The sequence below is a fragment of the Lissotriton helveticus genome, chromosome 2_1, assembly GCF_964261635.1.
Source record: "Lissotriton helveticus chromosome 2_1, aLisHel1.1, whole genome shotgun sequence".
In the NCBI taxonomy this organism is placed as follows: Eukaryota; Metazoa; Chordata; class Amphibia; order Caudata; family Salamandridae; genus Lissotriton; species Lissotriton helveticus.
The window spans coordinates 589,908,073-589,931,202 of NC_136059.1; the positions used below are offsets into that span (position 1 = coordinate 589,908,073).

General features: G+C 45.4%; 1 protein-coding gene across 2 annotated transcripts in view; it reads right to left on the reverse strand.

The window, feature by feature from the left end:
* Nucleotides 1-23,130, reverse strand: part of TNPO1 (transportin 1) — a 1,741,771-nt gene that overhangs the window by 304,534 nt on the left and 1,414,107 nt on the right. For both annotated transcript variants that reach the window (XR_013607056.1, XM_078675276.1), the window contains exons 16-17: nucleotides 7,032-7,190; nucleotides 6,861-6,948 (exon numbers count right to left, since the gene is read on the reverse strand). Coding sequence is in view for 1 of the 2 variants with exons in the window: in XM_078675276.1 (XP_078531402.1) it covers nucleotides 6,861-6,948; nucleotides 7,032-7,190 (247 nt within the window). In the remaining variant the exon portion in view is untranslated. The remainder of the gene's footprint in view (nucleotides 1-6,860; nucleotides 6,949-7,031; nucleotides 7,191-23,130) is intronic.

Consider the following 23,130-nt stretch of genomic DNA (forward strand, 5'->3'; position numbering starts at 1 on the left):
AATGATCACACAATTGTGAATATTTCATTTTCATGATCATGAAAAAGATATCAGATAATCCTAGATTCTCATATTTGCCAGGAAAAATGGCAGTCAGGCATCCTCAAGGTAATAAACCAGCCCATTTAGACATACAAACAATTGTTTTGGTGCACTAGAGTGATATGACACGGCTGTGCTACATTTGATGGATTTATTAGTGGACTTCGGTACTCACTCTAGGGCACTCAGTCCTAAATCAGGGAATAAGGAAAGTGCTTGGATTATCAAAGTTCACTGTTCAACTTTATGCTTAATGTTTTTGATGTCAAAGACCTTTGAACTCAAAGCATTAGTAGATCCTTCCACTCTACAATTTTAAGGTCTGAAGCCTGGTCACTAGAAAGTTTCCTCAGCACCCAAAAGACAACTTTTGGGAATTAGGGGGCTGATCAACAATTTCTAGTCCATTTCGTCCACCTTTGATACAATGAATTGGTATCGCTGCACTCTTTCTTGGGTTTCGGATCTGTGAACAATTCATCGGCACCATAACCTAAGTTTCAAAGTCTCTGCTAAGAAATTTCCTTGTGCTTGGGATTAAATCTTTAGTCTGTGGTGCAACAACACCTTTTACTTTCTAATTCACAAAATATTGATTTATGGAGAGAACAACGTTCACTCCCATTGTGGTTCTAGTTCAGTGGGAGACAAATTGCATGCAAAGTGTACTACAAGGACATTTAACACACAAAAAGGGATAGAGGAAAGCTTGCAAATTCTAACCGATGGCAATCACTTGGGGTAGAATTCCAACCCATTATTCATTTGCCCACTATGACACCTCAGATTAGACCCAGCCATATGCTAACCAGCACTGATCCTGCTCCAACAGGAATAGGCCAGCCTAAACTACCAAGCCAGGTCTCTCTCCAAACCTAAACACAAACAACGGAAGACAAGTTTCGGGCTTGTTTGGTCTCTTCAGTCAGGTGCAGCTTGGTTCCAGTGGCACAGTCAGCACGGGACCCACCTATGGGCATACTCATGACCACGTAGATAACTTTAATCTGAGGTGGCATGGTAGGCAAAAAAGTATTTGATGAAATATTACACTGAGTGACTGCCTACGATTCAAATATTTGCAAGCGTCACTATCACCACCTTTTATTATGTTATATTGATTTGTATAGCGCACTAATCACCTGAGAGGGTATCCAGGTGCTTGAGCAGGTGTGTAGGTTTGTGGTCCCTAAGGTGCTTATTTGAAATGCTAGGTCTTTAGCTTCTTGTGGAACTCAACAAGTGAGGAGGAGGCTATGACGTGCTGAGGGATGTTGTTCCATGTCTTGGTTGTGGTGTAGGAGAATGAGCAACCTCTAGTTTTGCTTTTCCAGACGCTGGGAATGTGTGCGAGTGAGGCAGAACATAGGTTTCTGGTGGGTTGGTGAAAGTGTATGAGGCTGTTCAGGTATTCTGTTCCTGTTTTAAGTGGGGCTTTGTATGTGTGAGTGAAAAGTTTGAATTGACTGCACTTGTGAATGCAGAGCCAGTGAAGCTTCCTGAGTGGTGTTCTGGAAGGTCTGGAGTTTGTGTAGGGATTGTTTGGAGATTCTGGCGAAGGGAGCGTTGCGGTAGACCAGCCCCAGTGACTAGTGCTTGAGCGACAGTCCCTCTGATGTTCTGATTCAACCATTTGAAGATTTGTGGCAACATGCGTAGGATGTGTAAGCAGGAGGTGAACACTGTGTTGACTTGAGTAATTTCTCAAAGTCCGATATAATGTCATCTGGTGACAAGCGTACGCTCTTATGCAAAGGTGGAAAACTGACTAATAAATGTTGCTACATTTCCTTATTTAGGTATTTTGTTTTACAAAAAAGGGCTGCTCAACAAACACTTAAAAACAAAATTGTCTAGGTTGGCAGAAGCGACCATCGATATTGCCAGGAGATTGGGAAATAAACCATTACAGCCACTACTGAAGGTTTATAATGACAAATGTATACTAATGGCCACATATGGTAGCGAGGTAGGAGGCTATTAGGAGGTCGGCGATATGCAGGTGGTCGAAAATAAATACCTGCCAAAACTTATCTGTACCCCCACAGGGCTCGAAAAATCCACCCGACCGCTCGCATTTGCAAACTAAATTCAACGAGGGCGAGCTGTTTTTAGGTCCTACTCGCCCTTTCTGGCGAGTAGGAAAACAAACTAACTTTTGTTCTCTGTCTGTGAAAATGAAGCAAATGTGACAAGATAACAAGATTTAAAGGCATTTTTATTGCTCACAAAGTTAATGAGCAATAAAAGCTGACTTTAAATCTTGTTATCTAGTCACATTTGCTCCGCTTTCAGAGACGGAGGTCAAGTAGGTTGCAGTTAGGTTGAGGAGATTTTTATAGGTACTAGTCCTGCAGGACTAGTACCATATTTTGGATTTTTCGAATCCTGCCCCATCTTCTATAGTGCATGATGAACTAGGGCAGGGTTACATAGATGTTCGTATAGCAGTGGCTTTTTTAGTATTGGTGGTCAAAAACATGGTCTAGCCTCACTCATACCTGAACCAAATTGTTTAAAAGATTATGTGAGGCTTGACAGGGCCATGGACGCGACTTGGCTAGGTTACATTACATCTCACAGCAGTTAGTGAATATAGGGTCCCCAAGCTTTTTAGACACCCTAGACAGATGCACCCTGGTGACTTGAAAGTAATTAAAAGGCAATTTCTAGCCAAGACGATGGTGGAAAGGAAAAATGGCGAACTAAAAAAAAAACACGATACGACAATATATCATTTTGAGTCCTGGCACCCTAGAACAACCTTACTGGTCTTACATTAAAAGTGTACATCATCGTTTTCTTTTAACCAGATCTAGGTTTAAATGTATCCACTGGTGTCTTACGGTCCCCAAGGTTTTATCGGACCAAGATCTTTTACACTTCATGATTTACTGTGGATTTTATAATGACCTCCGGCCAAAATATATTTGACCACTTTTAAAACATTGTAATTTTGCACAAGTAAGGCCAGCCCTAATATATTTACAAATGTTGTCTTCACCTTTGATATGCTTTGGGGTTGCAAATTTTTTAACTGGAGTCTAACGGTGAAGGACGATCCTAGAAATGTCATTTTATTGGGCATTGGGCTTTTTTTAATTATCTGTTAGTACTGTATAGAATACACTTTAATAAGGTCTACAAAAGAGCAGTAGTTTTGATCATAGTTACTTCTTTTGCATTTTAAATTAATGGCTAATACATATTAGGGCTCAGAAACCCATGTATGAGAGCGGTATATGTTTTATTGGATCTGCCTTTTTACTAAGAATTGTATACGTTTTAATTTTTTTATCTCAGTGTGCATACGAGTGAATTTATGGTTAATATTGTTCGGATAAAGTTTTATCTGACTTGACTTTGACCGAATTGAGTACTCATGTTGAGCTTGTCGTCTAGGATGGCCCCTAGATTTCTTGCGTGGTCCATGGGTGTTGGTCCTTGCTCAGACGGTCATCATGTGGAGTCCCATGGGGAGGTCTTTTTGCCGTAGATCAGTTCTTCGGTCTTGTGGGAGTTGAGCTGCAGGTATTTGGTTTGCATCCAGTCTGCTACCAAGGACATGTAGTTGGTGAAGATGGTTCTGGTGGCGTTTGTTTTGTCTATCAGGGAGAGGATGAGATGGGTGCCAGCGTAGATGACAACAAAGTCTTGTGATCAGATGATGTTAGCGAGTGGGGTCATGTATAGTTGAAAAGGGTGAGGCTGAGGGACGATCCTTGTGGTACTCTGCATATCAATTTCTTGGTTTATCCGTCGTAAGGGGTGGCAGCCTGACCCTTTGGGTTCTCTCTGTGAGGAAGGAACCGATCCATTTGAGAGAGGATCCTTGTATGCCAATTTCGCAGAGTCCACTGATGAGGGTGCTATGGGAGACAGTGCCACAGACGACAAAGAGGTTGAGCAGGATGAAGGCTGTTGCTTCTCCTCGGTCCAAGATAATTTGAATGTTATTGGTGGCCACAATGAGTGTTGTTTTAGTGCTGTGGGTCTTTCTGAATCCTGATTGAGTGTTGTTTAGAAGATGGTAAAGTTGGAAGTGGGTTGTGAGTTGCTTGCTGAAGGCTTTCTGAATCACTTTGGCTGGATAGGGAAGCAGGGAGATGGGTAGGAAGTTGCTCATTTGATTTAGGTCGGCTGGAGGCTTCTAGAGGAGGGTGTTAATTTCAGCAAAATTCCATTCAACTGGTAAAGTGGCAGGCATGATGGAGGTGTTGATGTAGGTCAGGGTGGTGGAAATTGGTGATGTTCCCAGGTTGTAGATGTGGTGGTATCATGGGTCCATTGGGGGTCCCTGAGTGGATTGTCCGCATGACTACTGCCGTGTCATTTCTGTCGAGGATTGTTCATTTGGTCGGTTCGCCATCATGGTTGGTGGTGGGGAGGTTAGCAACAAGTTCCTTGGAGTTGGGTTGGTGTGCGAAGTTGCTGTAGTTATTTGAGATTTTACTGTAGAAGAAGTTGGATAGGTTGTGGCAGAGTTGATGGGAGGCAGAGATGTTGGTGACAGTAGTTGAGGGCAAGATGAAATCCTCAATGATTGAGAAGATCTCCTTGCAGCCGTTGGAGCTTCCTCTGATGCAGCTCACTAGTGCTTTTTTATTGGTGATCTAGTTGTGGATGTCCTTGTTGAAGTTGACTGTGAGGCGCTGTGCCAGTCTGCTTCTGTGATGTTGCCCCAGCTGTGGCTTGGAAATCTGAACCCGTTAGGGGTGTTGACTTGAGGTGTGTTGATTTCAAAGTGGATGATGGAGAAGTCGGTTCATATGAGCAGTGAGATGGAGTTATATTTAAGACTGTCGCTTGTGATGAAGATGGGGTCCAATGTGTGTCCGAGCGGTGTGTGTTGGTTCTGGGACGAGCTGGGTGAGCCCTTTGTTGCTCAAGCTTTCGAGTAGTGTTGTGGAGCAGGGGTTGTTGCGGTCTTCCACATGAAAGTTGAGGTCACTGTGGACAATGCAGGCTCTGAAGTCTATGGTTAGCGGAGTGAGAAGATGGTAATGAGGTGGGTAAAGGTGGCTCATTGTTCAAGTGGTCAGTAGGCGAGGGTTCAGGTCAGGGTGAAGTTGTCAGAGATTTACTGTTTGAAGTGCAGGTTTTCCATGAATGGGGTGGAATTCTCAATGGATGTTGTGCATTTGATGGATTCCTTGTAAATGATAGCGAGACCTCCTCTGGGCTTGTGAAGGCGGTCCTCTTGAGCAATCTTGTAGAACTTTGGTATTGCTGTGGGAATGTCGGAAGACAATGAGGGAATGAGCCAGTACTATGCGATAAAGAGTTTGTCAGGCATGTCACTACTCAGCAGGTCTCATATTTCGTTTGGGTGTTTGCTGAGTGATCATGTGTTAAGAACCATGTATTGGGTTTGTTGTGGCATAGGGTGGGGGTGTAGGCTTTGTTGGTGTTTGTGTGGTGTGTATGTTGAGAATTGGTGTTGAGGGCATTGTTAGTTTTTGTACGGATGTGTGGCTGCTAAAGAACCGGCAGTAGGTGCAGGTGAAAGCACCTACATTGATGTGAGGCACCACATGGCAGCAGTTGGGGGAACGGTGTCCGGGATCTAGTGACCTAAGGAGTTCTGTGGAGTATCGCCGGCTGATGATTGGACCAGGGTTTCTGGCGCTGGGCGAGGTCAGCACACACGGGTTCGCCTTTGTTGCATCTTTGGCGTGCCTGCTGGGCATCAGGGTTGCAGCTACCATTAAGCAGGTCTGGGAGGGGGAGGAGTGCAGGGTGCTATGATGTAATTTCCTGTGCTGATGCATGATGGGAAAAGGCACCTTTTGTGCATTTGATTTCTACAAGGACACACAATGCAGATTGTAAAGGGAGAACCATATCACAAACAATTAAACAAATGTACTTCTTAACTTCACATTTCATACATCCCTGACCGCTTATTGACAAGAACACAATTATGTCTAGTAAAAGTCACTAGCAATCTGCATTTGTGATGCAGTAACTTTCTCTATTAGATACTTGAGGTTTTGTAATTCTCTAGTGTCAGAAAAAACTTTTACAGAAAGAGATGTTTTAAATACTTTTAAGGTGTATAATCATTTGCCTACATCTACCATTTTCCCACTATAAACTGCGGCAGTTACACTGTGCCTCAACTGGTTACACACATTTTAAACTTCAAATCCAACTAAAACCCACTGTGACCTTCTACTTTCTCTTGCTCCCTTCTCTTCCCTTTCATCAGTCGAACCATTTCCCACCCGTTTTTGATGAATTCGCTCATTCTGTTCTGCATTCGTTTAGGGTCTTCTCTCTAATACAACCTCTGTTTAGTCAAGGAGGCATGGGTTTACAGTTTTGGAGCGCATATAAGGTCTCTGTCTTTTTCCAATTATCTCAGCACTCAGGCTACTATCTCTCCTCAGAAAAGACTCTCTGATATGGGTCCATTCCATGGTTGCAGCTTTGCCGCTGGAACCAATTTATTGGTCGAAGAGCATTTCTCTCCTGAGCCGCTTTGGCTTGCTCACTGCACACTATTTTCTACAATTTCGGGTTTCATTAAGGGCTGCAGTTCTCTCATTGGTTATTTTATAAGACTTCAGCAAAAAAAGTTCACGCTAATTGCCCATTTACACTCATAACGCACTGAGACCAGCAACAGGTTTGCAACTCAAAGACCTAATTTATCAATAAGGTAGAGGAACCAACATAAAATCAAGTAAAACAGATTTTTGCACTGGTAGCTGTCAAAGATCGTTGAAAATTAAACAATGCTTCAATATTTCCACACCCGATTTAGTCAGTGTTTGTAAGAAAATGTAGTAGGACATGAATTACAATGTACATACCAATACAAGGCTTGACATGCAGAAAGCATGCTTTTGTTAGGTCACCTAACAATGCAAAAGAACTCTGTCGTACCTCTGGCATTTTATCCTATGAAAAAAGGAAAATACGTTACGGTCTATTCGGAGTATCATTATTCCCAGGTTATTTTTTTCCCCACTGGCAGTTCTCACCTGCATGCATTGGTACATTAATGTAAGAATGTTGCTACGTGCTACGAGTTGTTCGATGTTGCCTCCAAGGCCTTCTGCCAGGCCACTAAGTAGGTCAAGAGCAACAATCATAAAATCTTTGTCTGGCGATTCATATTGTTCTGGCTGAGCATTGTGCAACTGGAATGAAGGAAAAACAATAGACAGAGTGAGATGACACAGACAGAGCTTATGTAATACAATACATACAAATGTTTTTATTTTTAAAAAGCAATCCATCTTTAAACTCAGTACTCTAAAACCAGTGGTTAAGCCTTTTACTACCAACTCAGCACAGCAGCAAGGAGTGAGTCTGGAAACCAGTTCACAAGCAAGAACGTAAAGAACCATGCACATGCTAACTGCATGGATTATCTTCCTGAGTTGAGCAACGCTCACCTTCAAACAATCCCACCAGAAAAATGTTATTAATGATTTTTGCAGTCTATCCTTAGTAGTCAGAACTAGTTAAGGTTGAGTAAGGTGGGTGTTAGTAAATAGAGAAAAATCAACAGGCTCCCGCATGCACAGCGGGACTGACTAACCACTGACAATTAAGTATTTCCATATGCCAGGGACTGGAGGTTGGGAGTGTTTTTCATTGTGAATATATAGATCTTAGTATTAAATAAAGACTTTGTTATAACAGACGATAAAGAAAAGCTGTGCTAAAGAACAACTTAATCACCTTGGGTAACGCCTTATCAAGTAGCGATATATAGCTGCAGATTCCTTACCATAGAAATACCCCCAGGCATTAGAATAGATACGGAGATTTTTCATGGGCGGTACCCCAGCGCACCGGTAGGTGGCGTCGTTTAGCTCCATGTTGCATGGTCGGCATTGCCCACACTGGGAGTGATGTGCGTGGTGCCAATAAAGGCACCACCCCAACATGCTGACGTTAGTTACTTTTTGCAACGTTTCATGCCAGGAGCTTGTAGCCATGAAGAACACGGCCCATAGCTGTGTAAAACTAGGACCTCAAAGGGGATCAGCCCTGACCCTAGAAATTGGTTCCGAGAGTGGGGAGGATGGGTGGGTCAGTAAGTAGTCTGCAGCTAGATAGAGCCTCTACCAGATAAGGCGTTACCAAAGGTAACTAACTTGTTCATCAGATAGAGACTTCTAGCTGCAGATTCCTTACCTTAGAATAGATACCCTAGCAATACCTCCCTGGAGGTGGGTCTGCAAAACAATTTCATGCCAAACAGTCCTGCATAACCGAACAGGCAAAGGGCCCGTCCCTACAGACCATTCTGTCCATGAAATTGTGCTTGGTAAACGTGTGCAGAGATGCCCACATTCCTGCCTGGCACATGTTCAGGACCGGGACTCCACATGCTAACTTCGCAGCCTTTGCTCTGGCGGAATGAGCATTGCAAACCCTCTGGAGTTGCTTCTTGTCCAATGTGTAGCAAATTGTAATGAAGAGCAAAGATCCATCAGGAGATGGTCCATTTCAGCACAGCTTTCCCTTGGCCCAGATATACCCCACGAAGAGCTGATAGTCTATCTGGAACTGTTTTGTGCTGTCAAGGAAGAACGACAATGCTCTTTTTCAATCCAGTCGGTGGAGTCTCTTTTATTCTTTAGAGGGATGATGTGGAGTGCAAAAGGTAGGCAAAGTGGTGGATTGGCCTACGTGGATCGAGGTGAAGGCTAGGGGTAGGGTTTTTAGTGAGGGCAGGAAGACTGATGCTCAGCCTGATGTGCGCGCTGTCCGCAATGAACCTAGGTATGTACGGTGCTTCCAGGTCGGGGGAATACCCAATAACCCCTGGGAGTTATATGGACCACTCTGAGTCCACACTGCAAAATGAGCACAGTCCCGGGCACACGTAGTGAGGATATCACAATATTGATAGAGTCAATAAAGCTCAGACACCAGTTCAGAGTTCAAAAGTTTATTTAATGACGCTACGACTGAATATTATACAAATGGCCAGCCGACACATGTTTCGTCACAGGCATTGGTTCTGTGACTCTTCAGGGCTGGGTAAGGATACAAGACAAAGGATGAGGGGATGAAGGGAATAACACATTGTATCCCTAGTCGATGGCGTCTGAGGGGAGCAAGGGAAGAGGGGATCATCCTAAAGTGCCCATGGAGAGTACGAACACAATCCTGGAGCAAGGTGCGAAAGAATGCGACTTCAGTGGGTGTGCCGGTGTCATGGAATAATCATCATGAAAAAGCGTGAGAAAAACAATACAGAGTTTGGTGTGACATCATACAATAGTGGGGACACACGTGACCTTGAGTGATTAGAGCAGAGTCAGTGGTCCTACAGGGAGGACAGTAAAAGGTCCCAAATATACCATACTAACTCATGTAAGACATAACACAACACTGGGTAAAAACATGTCTGAAAAGGAGTTGAAATCGTTGTGGACAAATGTCGCATAACATGACGGGAAGAGAACAAAAGCATTTAGGTAGAAAGATCTGGGTCTCATAGGCGAAGAGTAAAAGGGGTGGTAGTTGGCAGGCAATGGGGTTCTATGGGGGAGCAAAAAGGAAGTAAAGAGTTGTCAATCAAGGCCTATATCCGAGTACAGCCATTACCTGTATGGCGTGTATAGAGATGAAGTAAGGCGGTCCCTGCGTGAGAGAGAAATATGCGGACAGGTATAAGGGTGAGTGCCTGTGGAAGGACAAAGAGTATGGATGCTAGGTCACAGGTTAGAGACATGAATAAGGGCTCACCTGAAAACCGGTGATAATTCCAACCCGGTCTAAGGATGCGTAATGGAGGCACTATGCTGCAGGTAAGGTGAAAGGTGCTCTCTAAAAGGTCACCGGTATGTGGTGGGCGCCGGGAGGCAGCTGCTGCAGAGGAGCTAATCACAACAATGTTGAAAAATTCAAAACCACCTATTGGGTGAGCAAAGGCAAGAGGAGAAAAAACTCTAACCGGGCCAAATTAGTGAATCAGGCCGTGGTGTAGTGCGGTAAAGCCGGGGCAGGGTGCCATACGACGCGTGGGAGCGGGTTCATTGTGGAAGAGAAGGAAGTGGGTTATGGCACTAGTCTCAACAAGTAGGTATTAGTGACCGGAGGAATCAGTTGACTTACCCCAGATTTATGGATGCCCAATTGAAGGATCTAGCCGGTTGGCCAGAACAGACGCTTGGTAACGCTGTAGATTGGGGGCGGGTATACGGGCGGGCCACTGGAGAAACAAAGAGGTGAATGAGGAAGTCAGGAGAGTGATGGCAGCCTCCGGGGGGTCAGAAAAAGAAGGAGGGAGACTTACCCCAAGGAATGAAAGTGTGGCGGTCCAGTGTCTGCCAGAGTCGCGGGCTCGGGCGCCTGGTTGAGGCGTATGGTGTGGGATCTGTAAGGAGTGGCGGAGGCATGAGGACGGGAGGGAGCAGGGTCAAATCGAGTAAGAGAATAAGACAAGCGCATACAAAATCTTACCCTGACAGAATGCTGGATCGGAGTTATCCACGGGGAGCAAGCAGGACTGCAGGCGGGTGCGCCTGTAGGAGGACAATGGAGAGGGATATGGTCTCTAGAAAAAAACCCTAGTATCACAGAGCATGAGGCCACCGAGTGGGGGGCTGTGGTGCCAGTGGCTTACCTGTCGGAAGGTGCTGGTGCTCGGAAGACACTGGAGCCGTCTGGAAGTGGGATGCAACTGCCTGGGATGTGCCTGCCTTGAACTGCCGGTCATCGAGATAGGGGAAGATTGGCACCCCTGATCTTCTCCGATGAGTGCTACCACCACCATCCCCTTGGTGAGCACCTAAGGGGCGCTGGTGAGGCCAAAGTGGAGCATGGTGAACTGTAAATGCTCATGACCTACTGTGAACTGCAGCAGCAGCAGCAGCAGCAGCAACAGCAGCAAAAATTCAGAGTTCCTTCTCCTGGATTCACTATATATCAAATCTTTAATTGGTCATGGGGTATTCCCCAGAGAAGCAAGGGGGTTTGTAGTGTTACAGTAGTTACCAAATTTACACTTCAATGAAAATGGTGCCCACAAGTATCAGCAAAAACATGAAACAATAGTGTTTTTGTATAAAAATCTTGATCAATTATTTATTTAAAAACATAATGCAAACAGTTTATCATAAGTCACAACCTGTACAAAATTACAAATTTATTCTAGGTTTTTACAAACACAAAAAAACATTCATCATTTTAAAAAACAATTATTAAAACATCATACTGTCAATTATGCAATCGTTTTAGTTAAAAATTACTGGGACATAGGAACGAAAAAGTGTCGACGCAGCGTTTCGGTGCCTCTTTGTTTTGCACCTTCTTCAAGGACTCGTTCACGAATCAGTTATTCTACTCCAGGTGCGAACATCCTGGTGATCTTTCTTATATTTCAAATTGAACACGTTTCTTCTTGTGCTCGCTGTCTTTCCTTATCATTTATTTCTTGTACAAGTGTCTTTGGTTGAGCGTCACTTGTTTTGGTAAAGATTGGGGACACGCTTCAGTCCGGTCCGCTTTCCTCTTGGTTTTGTGAGAGTGATGGAGGACGCCTCTGGGAGCTACCTTCTGATAATTTCATCCACCATTAACTCTGTATGGTTAGAATGAATACATCTTGAGTTTATTTTATCTCCTTATATCTTTTTCTTTGTGGGGCTTTTTTATCACATTAGCGGTCCACTCTGTCAGAGATAGCTGAACTGCACGGCGTCCTCCACCTTCCTGTGCTCGTGCCTGTGCCTATTTTGTCTACTGTGAACTGCAGGCAACGTCTGTGGGCAGGCAGGAAAGGAATGTGATAGCATGCGTCATACAAGTTCAATGCTACCATCCAGTCTCCCATGGCTAGTTCCATGGCCGACGGGACTTAACAGAGTGGGAGCATTTTGAATATCTCCTTTTTATTAAGACATTGAGAGAGGGCAGGTCTAAGATAAGACATAGGCCTCTGTCCTTTTCGGGCAACAGAAAATAGCAGGAATAGCAACCACGACCTACTTCTGCTGCTGGCACCCTCTCAATGGCTCCTTTGGCCAAGAGAGCTGCCACTTCCTGGCAGAGTACGGAAAGATAGTCCTCTGTCACCTTGTCGCAAGTGCGTGACAGGGGTGGAGGGTTAATCATGAAGGGGAGGGAATAACCCCTTCAGAGAATTTGGAGAACCTAGCTGTCAGATGTTATCAGCGTCCAGTGGTGCTGGTCTATCCTGCATCCCACTGGTCACCTATGATGGTCGGAGGGAAAACTAAAGAGGGTTGGAGATTGCGGCTGCAGGGGGAGTGGTGGACTGGACAGACCTCTAGCTGCCTGACCCACGGGTCTGTGTGTTTCACGTCCTTGACAACGAAGGGGCTTGGAAGCTTGTGTGCCATGGTGGCTGGACGAATAGAGATGGTGCTGGAAGCCCAAGCTATTACTGGAGCGAAAGGTGGCCTGGGGTTGTCAAGGGGCCATGGAAAGGCTCATAGACCAGGTAGCAGCTTTGCTATCCTTGGAGTGCTCCAGCACAGAGTCTGCCTGGTCTTTGAAGGGACAGAAGCCATCAATGGGTATGTCCATGAGCAAAGCCTGGACATCACCGAGGAGCCAGTCGTCCTCAGCCAGGCTTGGTGTCGTACGTCCACTAATGAAGAAACACCTCTGCCTAGTGAGTTGGTCGTGTCCAGCCCACATCAGATTGTTAACTTAACTAAGCCTCTCCCATCAGCAATAGGTTGGGAGAGTATGGCCGAGGGCGCTTTCTGGACCATAGGCAGCAACTGCACAACCAAATCCCAACGAGCACGTGAGTAACGGCCCAAAAGGCACGCAATATTAACAGACCACATTGCCAGGCTGGTTGAAGAAAACATTTTCTTGCCTCTGGGGTAGGATGTTGCATGAGGAAACTGGGATTCCCTGTGGCGGCGGGCAATTGTCCTGTTGACAGGAGCCCCTGTGCAGGGTGTAGACCAGGTCCCAAGGACGACAACCATAAGGGCTTCATTAAATGGGAGAAGCCGTTCTGAAGGGGTTGCTCCAGGCAGAAGCACCTCTGTCAAGATGTTAATCTTGACTGCCACTGAGGACAGGATAAGGTCCAGGACTTCTGCCGCCCTTCTCACTACCATAGCTAAAGACACTCCCTCCTCCATAGCCACAGTAGGAGAAGAGACCATGCCAGTATCTGCAGAGGTGTCCAGGCCACTGGTGTCTGCCAATTCTTCACACAACGCCATGTTGGGTTTTAGGAGTTGGCATTCTTCAGGGTCCAGTGGCCCCTCCCAATTCCCCCAACATCCCAGCCCATAAGAATCCAGACCACGCCGGAGTCGGTGTAGGACGCCGCCCCTCTTGCTCCTTGTTGGAGTCAGACATGAGAATGAAGACAGCTGCGCTGGGAGCGTGGGCATTAGGACCAGCCCCGGGCAAGGTTGAGGTGGTAACATGTGCCTGTTCGGATCCATCCGTGGATCTAAGGGGCCATACTGGAGCTGGGGTTGGAACTGCCAGCTGAGAACCAGTTGGGGACCCTCCCAAATCCATGGGACCCGGAGGCGTGCCAGCGGGGATAGGCCTCCCAGATATGAGGCGCATGGCCTCATTAAATTTGTGAAGTTGGGAAGGGTGCTCTGGCTACTGGAAACTGCGGGGGTACTCTGGTTACTGGAAATTCAGGGAGACGCAAGGCCGGCTCAGGCGTAGGCTCTACCGCGGAGCCAGGCCTCGAATGAAGGTGCTCCCTTGTATCATCGGATGACTTCGACGGGCAGGGTGAAGTCAAATACCTCTTAGACTTCTTGCTGTAAATGAGGCACAAACTAATCAATCTGCCCCCTCTGCTGGGATAACTAAGTTCTCAGAGGGTTACAACTGAGGGGCCTGAGCATATGGAGGCTCCGATATTAACTGATCAGGGGGAAGGTATAGCCAGGAGCTTATTAAGCATGTTATCGTGGAATATTGCTGGCTTATTATCGTAGACTTCTTCCTCTGACTGGTCTACTTTCATCGAGTCTTATGATATCATTGCCCTGCAGGAGACCTGGTCCTTGAGTACCCTTTTTCGACCAGGTTATTTAGCCTTTGGTAAACCTGCTATTGCAAATCCCAAGAGACGTCCCTCTGGAGGTCTATTGGTTCGGATAAGACAGCGGGTTGGTCTTCAGATAGAACAACTTGGGGATTGACAACCCAGACATCCAGGCTCTTAAAATAAATTTTGATCATGACCCTGGTTTTATATTGATTAACGTCTATGGCAGAGGTATGCCCGGTGGAAAAGCCTCATCAACTATCACTATCTTAGAGCACTTTACCAAGTCAATGGAAGGATCAAGTAACTGGGTCATTGTGGGGGACTTCAACTGTACGTTTGAGCCGATCGGCATAGAGGATGCAAGCCTTACTAGCGAAGAGGATGCGAGCAGGGGTGTTCCGTCCTTAATGCTTCCCCCAATTAATAAATGGACGGAGGCAATCCTCCAATTAAAAAGCTTGACACTTCAGGGTGGGCTCCGGGCACTCAGTGGGAGAACTAAATCTGATGGTAATGGTAATCCCACTTTTAATAACGGGAGAAGAAGTAGCAGGATCGACTACATTCTTATTAATTTAGAATTGTGGTCGAGACTAAATGATATGGAGGTTTTAAAAAGACCAGAGAGCGATCATGACCCTTTGTCTTTAGCACTAGAGGTAAAGGTTTGCCCACTGCCGAGCTCGGGTTCGGAAATCGCCATGGCAGATGTTGTCATGACCCTTGATTGTCGAAGAGTAAAATGGCCACGGGTATCGGAGGATGAGGGCGCCATGGTACAGATAAGGTCTACTCTCGAAGAATCTCTTGTAGCCCTATCCAATCTTAACTCCAGTGAGGTTAGTCATACTACTCTTATAGAGGTCCATGAGTCCCTGTTTACTAAGCTGAAAAGCTATTTTATAAAAACTATAAAAAATGCCTATGGTCCCTCCCACTTACAATGCTGCAAAATGGTACAACGGGGAACGTAGGGGAGCTTTTAGACTATTGTCCCAAGCCATAAGGGTGGGCTCTGCGCAGGAAATAAGGAAACTCAGGGCAGACTTCAAGGACACCCAACATAGGGCAAAGAAAGCCTTCAATGAAAATAGATGGAGGGACCTCCTAGATGCAATCAACGGGAAAAACTGGTGTTGGTTGTGGCACATAATAAAATGGGGTAATAGCAGTGCTGGCCCGGCTCCAGTTAATAATGTTCCCCCAGAAGCCTGGGTCGCGTATTATCAGGCCCAATTTTCATCATCCTAAGTAGGCATTGGGTACCTGCCCTGTGTAGAGACGGACTGTGTCCTATCTTTTACATTAGTGGAAATCGAGAGAGCCATTGATGGAGTGGCTGCAGGTAGGGCAACTGGTTCAGATTGTATCCCGGCGGACATATATAAATCAGACTGGGAAAACTGGGTGAAATACATTCATATCCTTGCTAATGGTTTGGCCAGAGGTGCCCCTCTTCCGGACTCCTGGCATGGGGCTGTAATAATCCCCATATATAAAAAGGGGGATCGTGCTTGTCCCTCCAATTACAGGTCCATAAGCCTTATAGACACTCTTCAAAAAATCGTGGCGAGATTAGTGCTAAGTAGAGTAAATAGGTGGATAGATGAGAATGAAATACTAACCACTTATCAAGCAGGTTTTCGCTCCCATGTTAGCACTATCGATCAAGTTTTTAAATGTATGTTGATATACTGGAATACAGTGGTCTTAGTAGGGGTGACACTCTATGCAGCATTCGTAGACCTCAAATCTGCATTTGACTTAGTCCCCCGACCCAAGATATGGGATACCCTCAGAGAGGCAGGGATGCCTGCTGAGATCTTGTCTTTTATTGTAAAACTCCATGAATCAACATACGCCCAAGTACGTTGGGGTCAGCAGGGTGAGTTAACAGATCGCTTTCCTGTAAGCAAGGTAGTAAGGCACGGGTGTGTCCTGGCCCCTACACTCTTCTCATTGTTCACAAGGAAAATGCTACTTACCAGTATGCATCTGTTCTTGGCATGTAGAGCTGCAGAGTAGTACACTTAGCATTAGATCGCCACCTGGTGTTGGGCTCGGATGATTGCATGTTGTTGTCTTCTTGGAACAAGTCTTTGTAGTCACGAGATAGGTGACTCCTCCCTTGGACAATAGTGCACATGGGCATCGGCTCCATCCTTAGATTGTTTTTCGCCATGATGGGAAATGATGGAGTTAATAGAAGTAAAGAAAAGATGTCCATGCGTGTGCATCTAAGTAAGATAAACTGGAACAGATACAGGTCCCGGGGAGGCGGGAGGGCGTGTACTACTCTGCAGCTCTACATGCCAAGAACAGATGCATACTGGTAAGTAGCATTTTCCGTTCGAGGCATATGAGCTGCAGATAGTACACTTAGCATCAATTGTGCAGCAGTGTCTCGCCTAGCGGTGGTCACCTGTATCTGTTGCAGTTGTTTGAAAAAGTTTTAAGGACAGCTTGGCCTACTGCAGCTTGATGCTTGGCTTGCACATCAACACAGTAGTGTTTAGTGAAGGTGTGTGTTGTAGACCATGTTGCTGCTTTGCATATGTCCTCTAGGGGGATGTTTCCTGAGAAAGCCATAGAGGCTCCTAGTTTGCGTGTTGAGTGTGCTCTAGGAGGAACTGTTAATGTAGGTTTTGCTTTTTGATGGCATATTTGTATACATTTTACAATCCACCTTGCAATTCCACCTTTAGAGATGGGGTTGCTTTTGTGCGGTGGAGAGAAAGACACAAACAGTTGTTTTGTTTTTCTAAAAGACTTAGTTCTATCTATATTTAGAGAAGAGCTCTTTTAACATCTAATGTGTGTAGAGCCCTTTCTGCCACAGAGTCTTGGTTTTGGAAAAACACAGGTAACTCGACAGATTGGTTTAAATGAAAAGGAGATATGACTTTTGGATTAGTTTGTAAGACCACTTTGTTACGATGTAGTTGTAAAAAAGGTTCTTGCATTGTAAATGCTTGTATCTCACTTACTCTTCTAAGGGAGGTAATAGCAATAAGGAAAGCTTTTTCCATTTAAGGAATTGTAGTTCACATTTATGTAAAGGCTCGAAAGGGGGTCCCATAAGTCTTGTAAGAACAACGTTTAGGTTCCATACTGGAGAAGGTGGCAACCTGGGAGGAATGATTCTCTTTAATCCTTCCATAAATGCTTTCATTGCAGGCACTCTGAAAACTGACAAATGTTGTCTATTTTGTAAATATGCTGCAATTGCTGCAAGATGTAAGCGTATGGATGAATATGCGAAGTTACACCTTTGTAAATGCAAAAGGTAACAAATGATATTCTGGATGGAAGCATCTAGGGGATCAATTTGGTTATTGTTGCAGTAAATGGCAAACCTCTTCCATTTAGCGGCATAGCAAGCTCTGGTAGTAGGTCTCCTGGCCTCTTTAATAATGTTCATACAGTCTGGTGGTAGGTTAAGATAACCGAACTCTAAGACTTCAGGAGCCAGATCGCCAAATTCAGTTGATTTGGGTCTGGATGTCTGATGTCTCCATAGTTCTGTGTTAGCAGGGATGGAGTCAGTTGTAGCTTTTGGTGTGGAACTAGAGACAGTTCTAGTAGTGTGGTGAACCACGGTTGGCGTGCCCATGTGGGAGCTACTAGGATTAGTTTGAGAGACTGTGGTCTGAGCTTGCGTACTACTAGTGGTATTAGTGGTATTGGCGGAAAAGCGTACGCAAATCTGCCTGACCAGTTCATCCATATTGCATTGCCCTTGGACTGCGGGTGTGGAAACCTGGCCGCGAAGGTTGGGCATTTGCGGTTTCTTGTGTAGCGAACAGATCTGTCTGGATGACCTGTCTGGATGTCTTGAAGAACCTGTGGATGTAGTTCCCATTCGTGAATTTGTTGTGTCTGCCGACTCAACAGATCTGCTATCTGATTGTGAACCCCTGTAAGGTGCTCTGCCAACAGATATATGTTTTGTGGAATGGCCCATCTCCAAATGTCTTGGGCAAGCTGGGACAGTGGTAGAGAGTGTGTCCCTCCTTGTTTTTGTATATAATACATGGCTGTTATGTTCTCCGTCCGGATCAAGACAGCTTTGTTCTGTACTTGTACTTGGAATGTTTTGAGTGCTAAGAATATTGCTAGCAGCTCTAGATAGTTGATATGGAACATTTTTTGTTGACTGTTCCATTGACCTTGAGTTGTGTGATGTAGGAGATGGGCTCCCCATCCTGTGAGGGATGCGTCTGTTGTGAGCACTAGTTGTGGAACAGGTTCGAGGAACGGCCGCCCTTTTGTCAAGTTTTTGGTGTTCCACCACTGCAGAGAGCGATGTGTGCGTCTGTGTACCAACACCAGGTCTGTTAGTTGACCTTGAGCCTGGTTCAACTGTTGTGCTAGGCATTCCTGTAACGGATGCCTTTGCAGTCTTGCATATGGCACTATGAAGATGCAAGATGCCATCATGCCTATTAATCTCATGAACACTCTGGCTTGCAGAGAGTGTTGCTGTTGAAAGACTGACTAAGACTTGAATGCTCCGTATCCTTGCTGGACTGGGATACGCTAGAGCTGTAGACGTGCTTATTGTAGCCCCTAGATACTGATGTATACGAGAGGGTTGCAGATGCGACTTGGTGTAGTTGATTGTGAACCCTAAGTCGTGCAATGTTTGAATTGTCTGATGTGTGTGTTGAACACACTGGTTGAATGATTTTGCTTTTATGAGCCAGTCATCCAGATAAGGGAAGACATGTATTTGTTGTCTTCTGAGATGTGCTGCTACTACTGCTAGGCACTTTGTGAATACTCGTGGTGCCGTTGTCACTCCGAATGAAAGGACCTTGAACTAATAATATTGTCCTTCCAGTACAAACCTTAGATACTTCCTGTGAGCAGGATGTATAGGAATGTGGAAATAGGCGTCCTCTGGGTCTAGTGTTGTGAGGAAATCGCCCTGTTGCAGCAGTGGGAGCACTTGTTGCAAAGTGATCATATGAAAATGATCTGACTGAATGTAATGGTTGAGGGGCCTGAGGTCGAGAATTGGTCTTAGTGTCACGTTACTTGTTCTTGTAAAGGAACTAATTGTATTGCGTTCTTTTGTAGAAGTGACAGAACTTCTTGTTTGAGCAGAGTAAGGTGTTCTGCAGACATTGGACGCTGTCTGGGTGGTATGTGTGGAGGGGTTGCTGTAAGTTCTAGGCAGTAGCCATACTGGATAATCTGTCTTACCCACTTGTCTGATGTGATGGAGTTCCAGACAGGCAGGAATTGCGTTAATATGCCCCCCACAGGAGTGGAATGCTGTTGGGGGAGCAGAGTAAAGTCACTGTTTTGAGGCGGAAGAGGTTCGTTTACTGTAGTTACCACAACCTCTTCCTTTGTTGTTATTTCCTCTATATCCTCCTCTAAAGTATCCCTTGTAGAGGATGTTTGTGTGTTAGATTTGAAGGATGTTGTATTATCTGCACCTGTTTGTTTGGAGCCCTCTCTCTAAAAGGAGCGACAAAAGGAACCTCTAGGTTGTGTGGACTGTAGAGCCCCCACAGATTTGGCAGTGTCTGTATCCTTCTTCATTTTTTCAAGTGCAGTGTCTACTTCAGGTCCAAACAATTGGTTTTGATTAAATGGTTGGTTTAAAATGGTAGTTTGGACTTCCTGTTTAAACCCTTAAATGTGTAGCCACGCATGTCTTCTAAGTACGAGACTGGTATTTACAGCTCTAGATGCAGTACCTGATACATCTAGTGCGCACTTCATTGAGGCATTTGAGATAAGCTTGTTTTCCTGTATAAGATCATTTGCCTGTGTCCAATATTAGTCAGGTAGATGTTCTAGCAGTTTCTCTAACTGGTCATAATGAGCCCTATCATACCGGGAAAGTAGGGCTTGTGTATTAGCTATACGCCATATGTTGGTAGCTTGCGCAGCTATTCTTTTGCCTGAGGCATCTATGACTTTGGATTCTTTGTCAGGTGGGGGTGCTTCACCTGAAGTTTGTGAGTTTGCTCTCTTCCTAGCATTTGATACAACTAATGAATCTAATGGTAGTTGTCCCTTAATGTAGGTAGGATCTGTAGGTGCAGGCCTATATTTTTTCTCAATTCTAGGGTTTAAAATCCTAGTATGTACAGAGTCTTTAAAAACTTCTGTAGCATGTTTGATGACCCCTTTGATCATGGGAAGAATTTGAACAGATCTTTGCGATTGTTTGAATGTGTCTAACAGAAAATCCTCCTCTGCCTCATCAGAATGCATAGCGACCTTATGGTACATGGCAGCTCTGTTCAATAGGTGCCCAAAGCCAATGTTATCTTCTGGGGGAGAAGGTTTTGATGGGTATGACTGTGGGTCAGGAATGTCCGGTATATCCTGTGGGTTTGGGTACTCCCAGTCTGTATCATGTGTAGGGTCTGGGAAAGGCTCATCTGTGTCTATCCCTCCTCCTAAACTATACTCATCATCAGTTTCAGGTGAGTGTGGAGGTAACAGAAGAGAATGAGAAGGAGACATGTGTGGTGAAATGTTAAGAGGACAAGGAGATAAAGGAGAAGGAAGTATTGGTGAAGAAGGGTGCATAGGGGATGTGGCAGAGTTGTCCTTGGCAAAAACCACAGGTGTGGGTGTGTCATTTGCCTTCCTCTTCTTGTGTGGTGTAGTGAACACGTGACCTGTCTTTGGGTCAATGTAGATCTTCCTTTGTAGAGGATCTGGCTGGAAGAGTTATTCTCCATGAGAAACCTTTGTCGGCGTAAATTTTTTCGGTACCGGACGAGGTTTCTGCTTCTCTTTAGCCTTAGGAGTGGTTACAGTGTCCTTTGGCGTAATTTTCGGCACCGAAGGTGTGGTTTTCGGTGTCGTAGGCTGTTTCGAGGGCTTTGACGCATCTGAATCAGGCCTTGTCAGTTTTGGCATCGAAGACGGTGTCTTCGGAGTGGAAGCTGGTCTCGTCGGCTTCGAGGCGTCGGACGCTGGCTTCGTACCCTTGTCTTTAGAAGTCGACGGTTTCGGAGCCGAGACTTCTTTCGGTTTCGGTGCCAAGGGAGCTGGTGGGATCGGCACGTGTGGCTTGCTCGGAACCGAGCTACCGGAAGGCTTAGTTATTTTCTTCGGAGCCGGGCTCGATGGCGGGGCTGTCGAAGTGGATTTTCGGTTGACACTAGGCCCCGGAGGCGGAGTGTTGACCTTTGCCTTCGATCTGGGTGCTGTGTGTGGTGCAGGGGCAGTAGTACTCACACGCTGACCCGATGGTAAGGAGTCATCTGAGTCGTTTGCCTCTGATACGATCTGGAGATCATCGGAATCTTCTTCGGGAACGAGCGGAACCTCCTCGTCGAAGATATCCACCGGTTCTGGTGCTGATCTCTGCATGTCGCGTCGACGGGCCCTCCGATCTCGGATGGTTTTCTTGGATCGAAAAGACGCGCAGGCTGTACAGCTGGATTAGTCGTATTCTGGCGATAAGCACAGGTTACAGACCTCGTGGTGGTCACTGTGTGGAAACTCTGCTCCACACCCGGGGCATTTCTTGAATGGCGTCCTTTTCATGTGGTGTAGGCCTCACGGCGTGGATAGGCCCAACGGCCCGCGTCGACGACCGGAATCGAGCGGATGGAGTCGAAACGATGTTAGTCGATACCGAGAGTAGTTTGGAGAGTTTTGGGAAGTTTTTTTTTTTGCGCTTCGAAGTGCTTGAAATGTCTATTTCTACCCGGAGTGGAAAACTTTCATCTGAACCCAGTGGCTGAAAAAACAATCTAAGGATGGAGCCGATGCCCATGCGCACTATTGTCCGAGGGAGGAGTCACCTATCTCGTGACTACAAAGACTTCTTCCACGAAGACAACAACATGAAATCATCAGAACCCAACACCAGGTGGCGATCTAATGCTAAGTGTACTATCTGCAGCTCATATGCTTCGAACATAATGTTCTCATATTACACTGATTTTCCTACGGACACACCTACTCTTGCAGGTTCCAAGGAGGTTCCGCTTTTAATGTTTGCAGACGATACTTTAATTTTGTCTAAGACGCAATCTGGTCTGCAACGTGCCCTTGATCGATTTACCCTGTTTTGCAATGACCATGACTTAGTAGTCAACGTCGATAAGACGAAAATCATGGTCTTGCATAAACGAAAAGTAGTGAGACTGGAGTGGAAATGAACAAACTGACTCCTTTGCATATCTAGGCGTTACTTTGGGCAAACATCTGAATTGGAAGCCACAATTAGATCTATTAGTTTTAAGGCATAACCAATTAGCAGGGGCCCTGTTAAAAGAATTCCGGTTGTCTCAAACCAAACTAGTTGGCCCGGCCTTAACCATATACCAAGGGAAGGTGAGAGCTTCAATAATATATGGGGCGGAACTGTGGGGGTTTGAAAATTTGGCACCACTAGTCTTAGCTCAGAATAAGTTTTTGAGGGCACTGATCGGCCTTCCTCAATCTTCCCCTCTTAAACCCCTACTATTAGATCTAGGATGTATCCCTTTTGAGGAGGCTGCGGGTTTTAGACCATTTGCCTACTGGCGAAGACTCTTGAATACCCCGGAGTTAGCTCCCAATGCAAAAGCAGTCAGGTTTACTATAGATGCTGATAAGGCCAACACAATCCCCTGGCTAGGGAAAATAAAGGCATTGTTACTAGACATGGGACTCATCCATCTGTGAGAGGACCCAGTAGGGAATTCCTTCCCATCAACACAAGACCTCAAAGTTCTATATAGGGAAAGGGTTAATGCAAAGTCTTTGTCCTCTGTTACTAGTGGTTCCCTTACATGCCTATTTTTTACATTTTAAACAGGAGTATAAGCAGTGGGCCTATTGGGATATTATCCCACGCCCTGGAGATAGAAAATTATTTCATCAATTTAGAGTAGGAACACTACCCATAAAATCCTTCACTAAAAAGTGGGGGTCACCCAGGATATAAAATGTGATGCTTGTGTAACAGCGGATGAGACTATCGCATGTATTGTTGTGTGCCCTGCATACAAACGTCCACAACAGAAATGGCTCAAGCCGATTTGTATAATCCTTGGGACAAGATCAGGCAATACTGCTTTGCGTATTCTAAAAAACGGAACTACTGTAGCGATAGTTATTGCTATGGCTAAGTTTCTGAG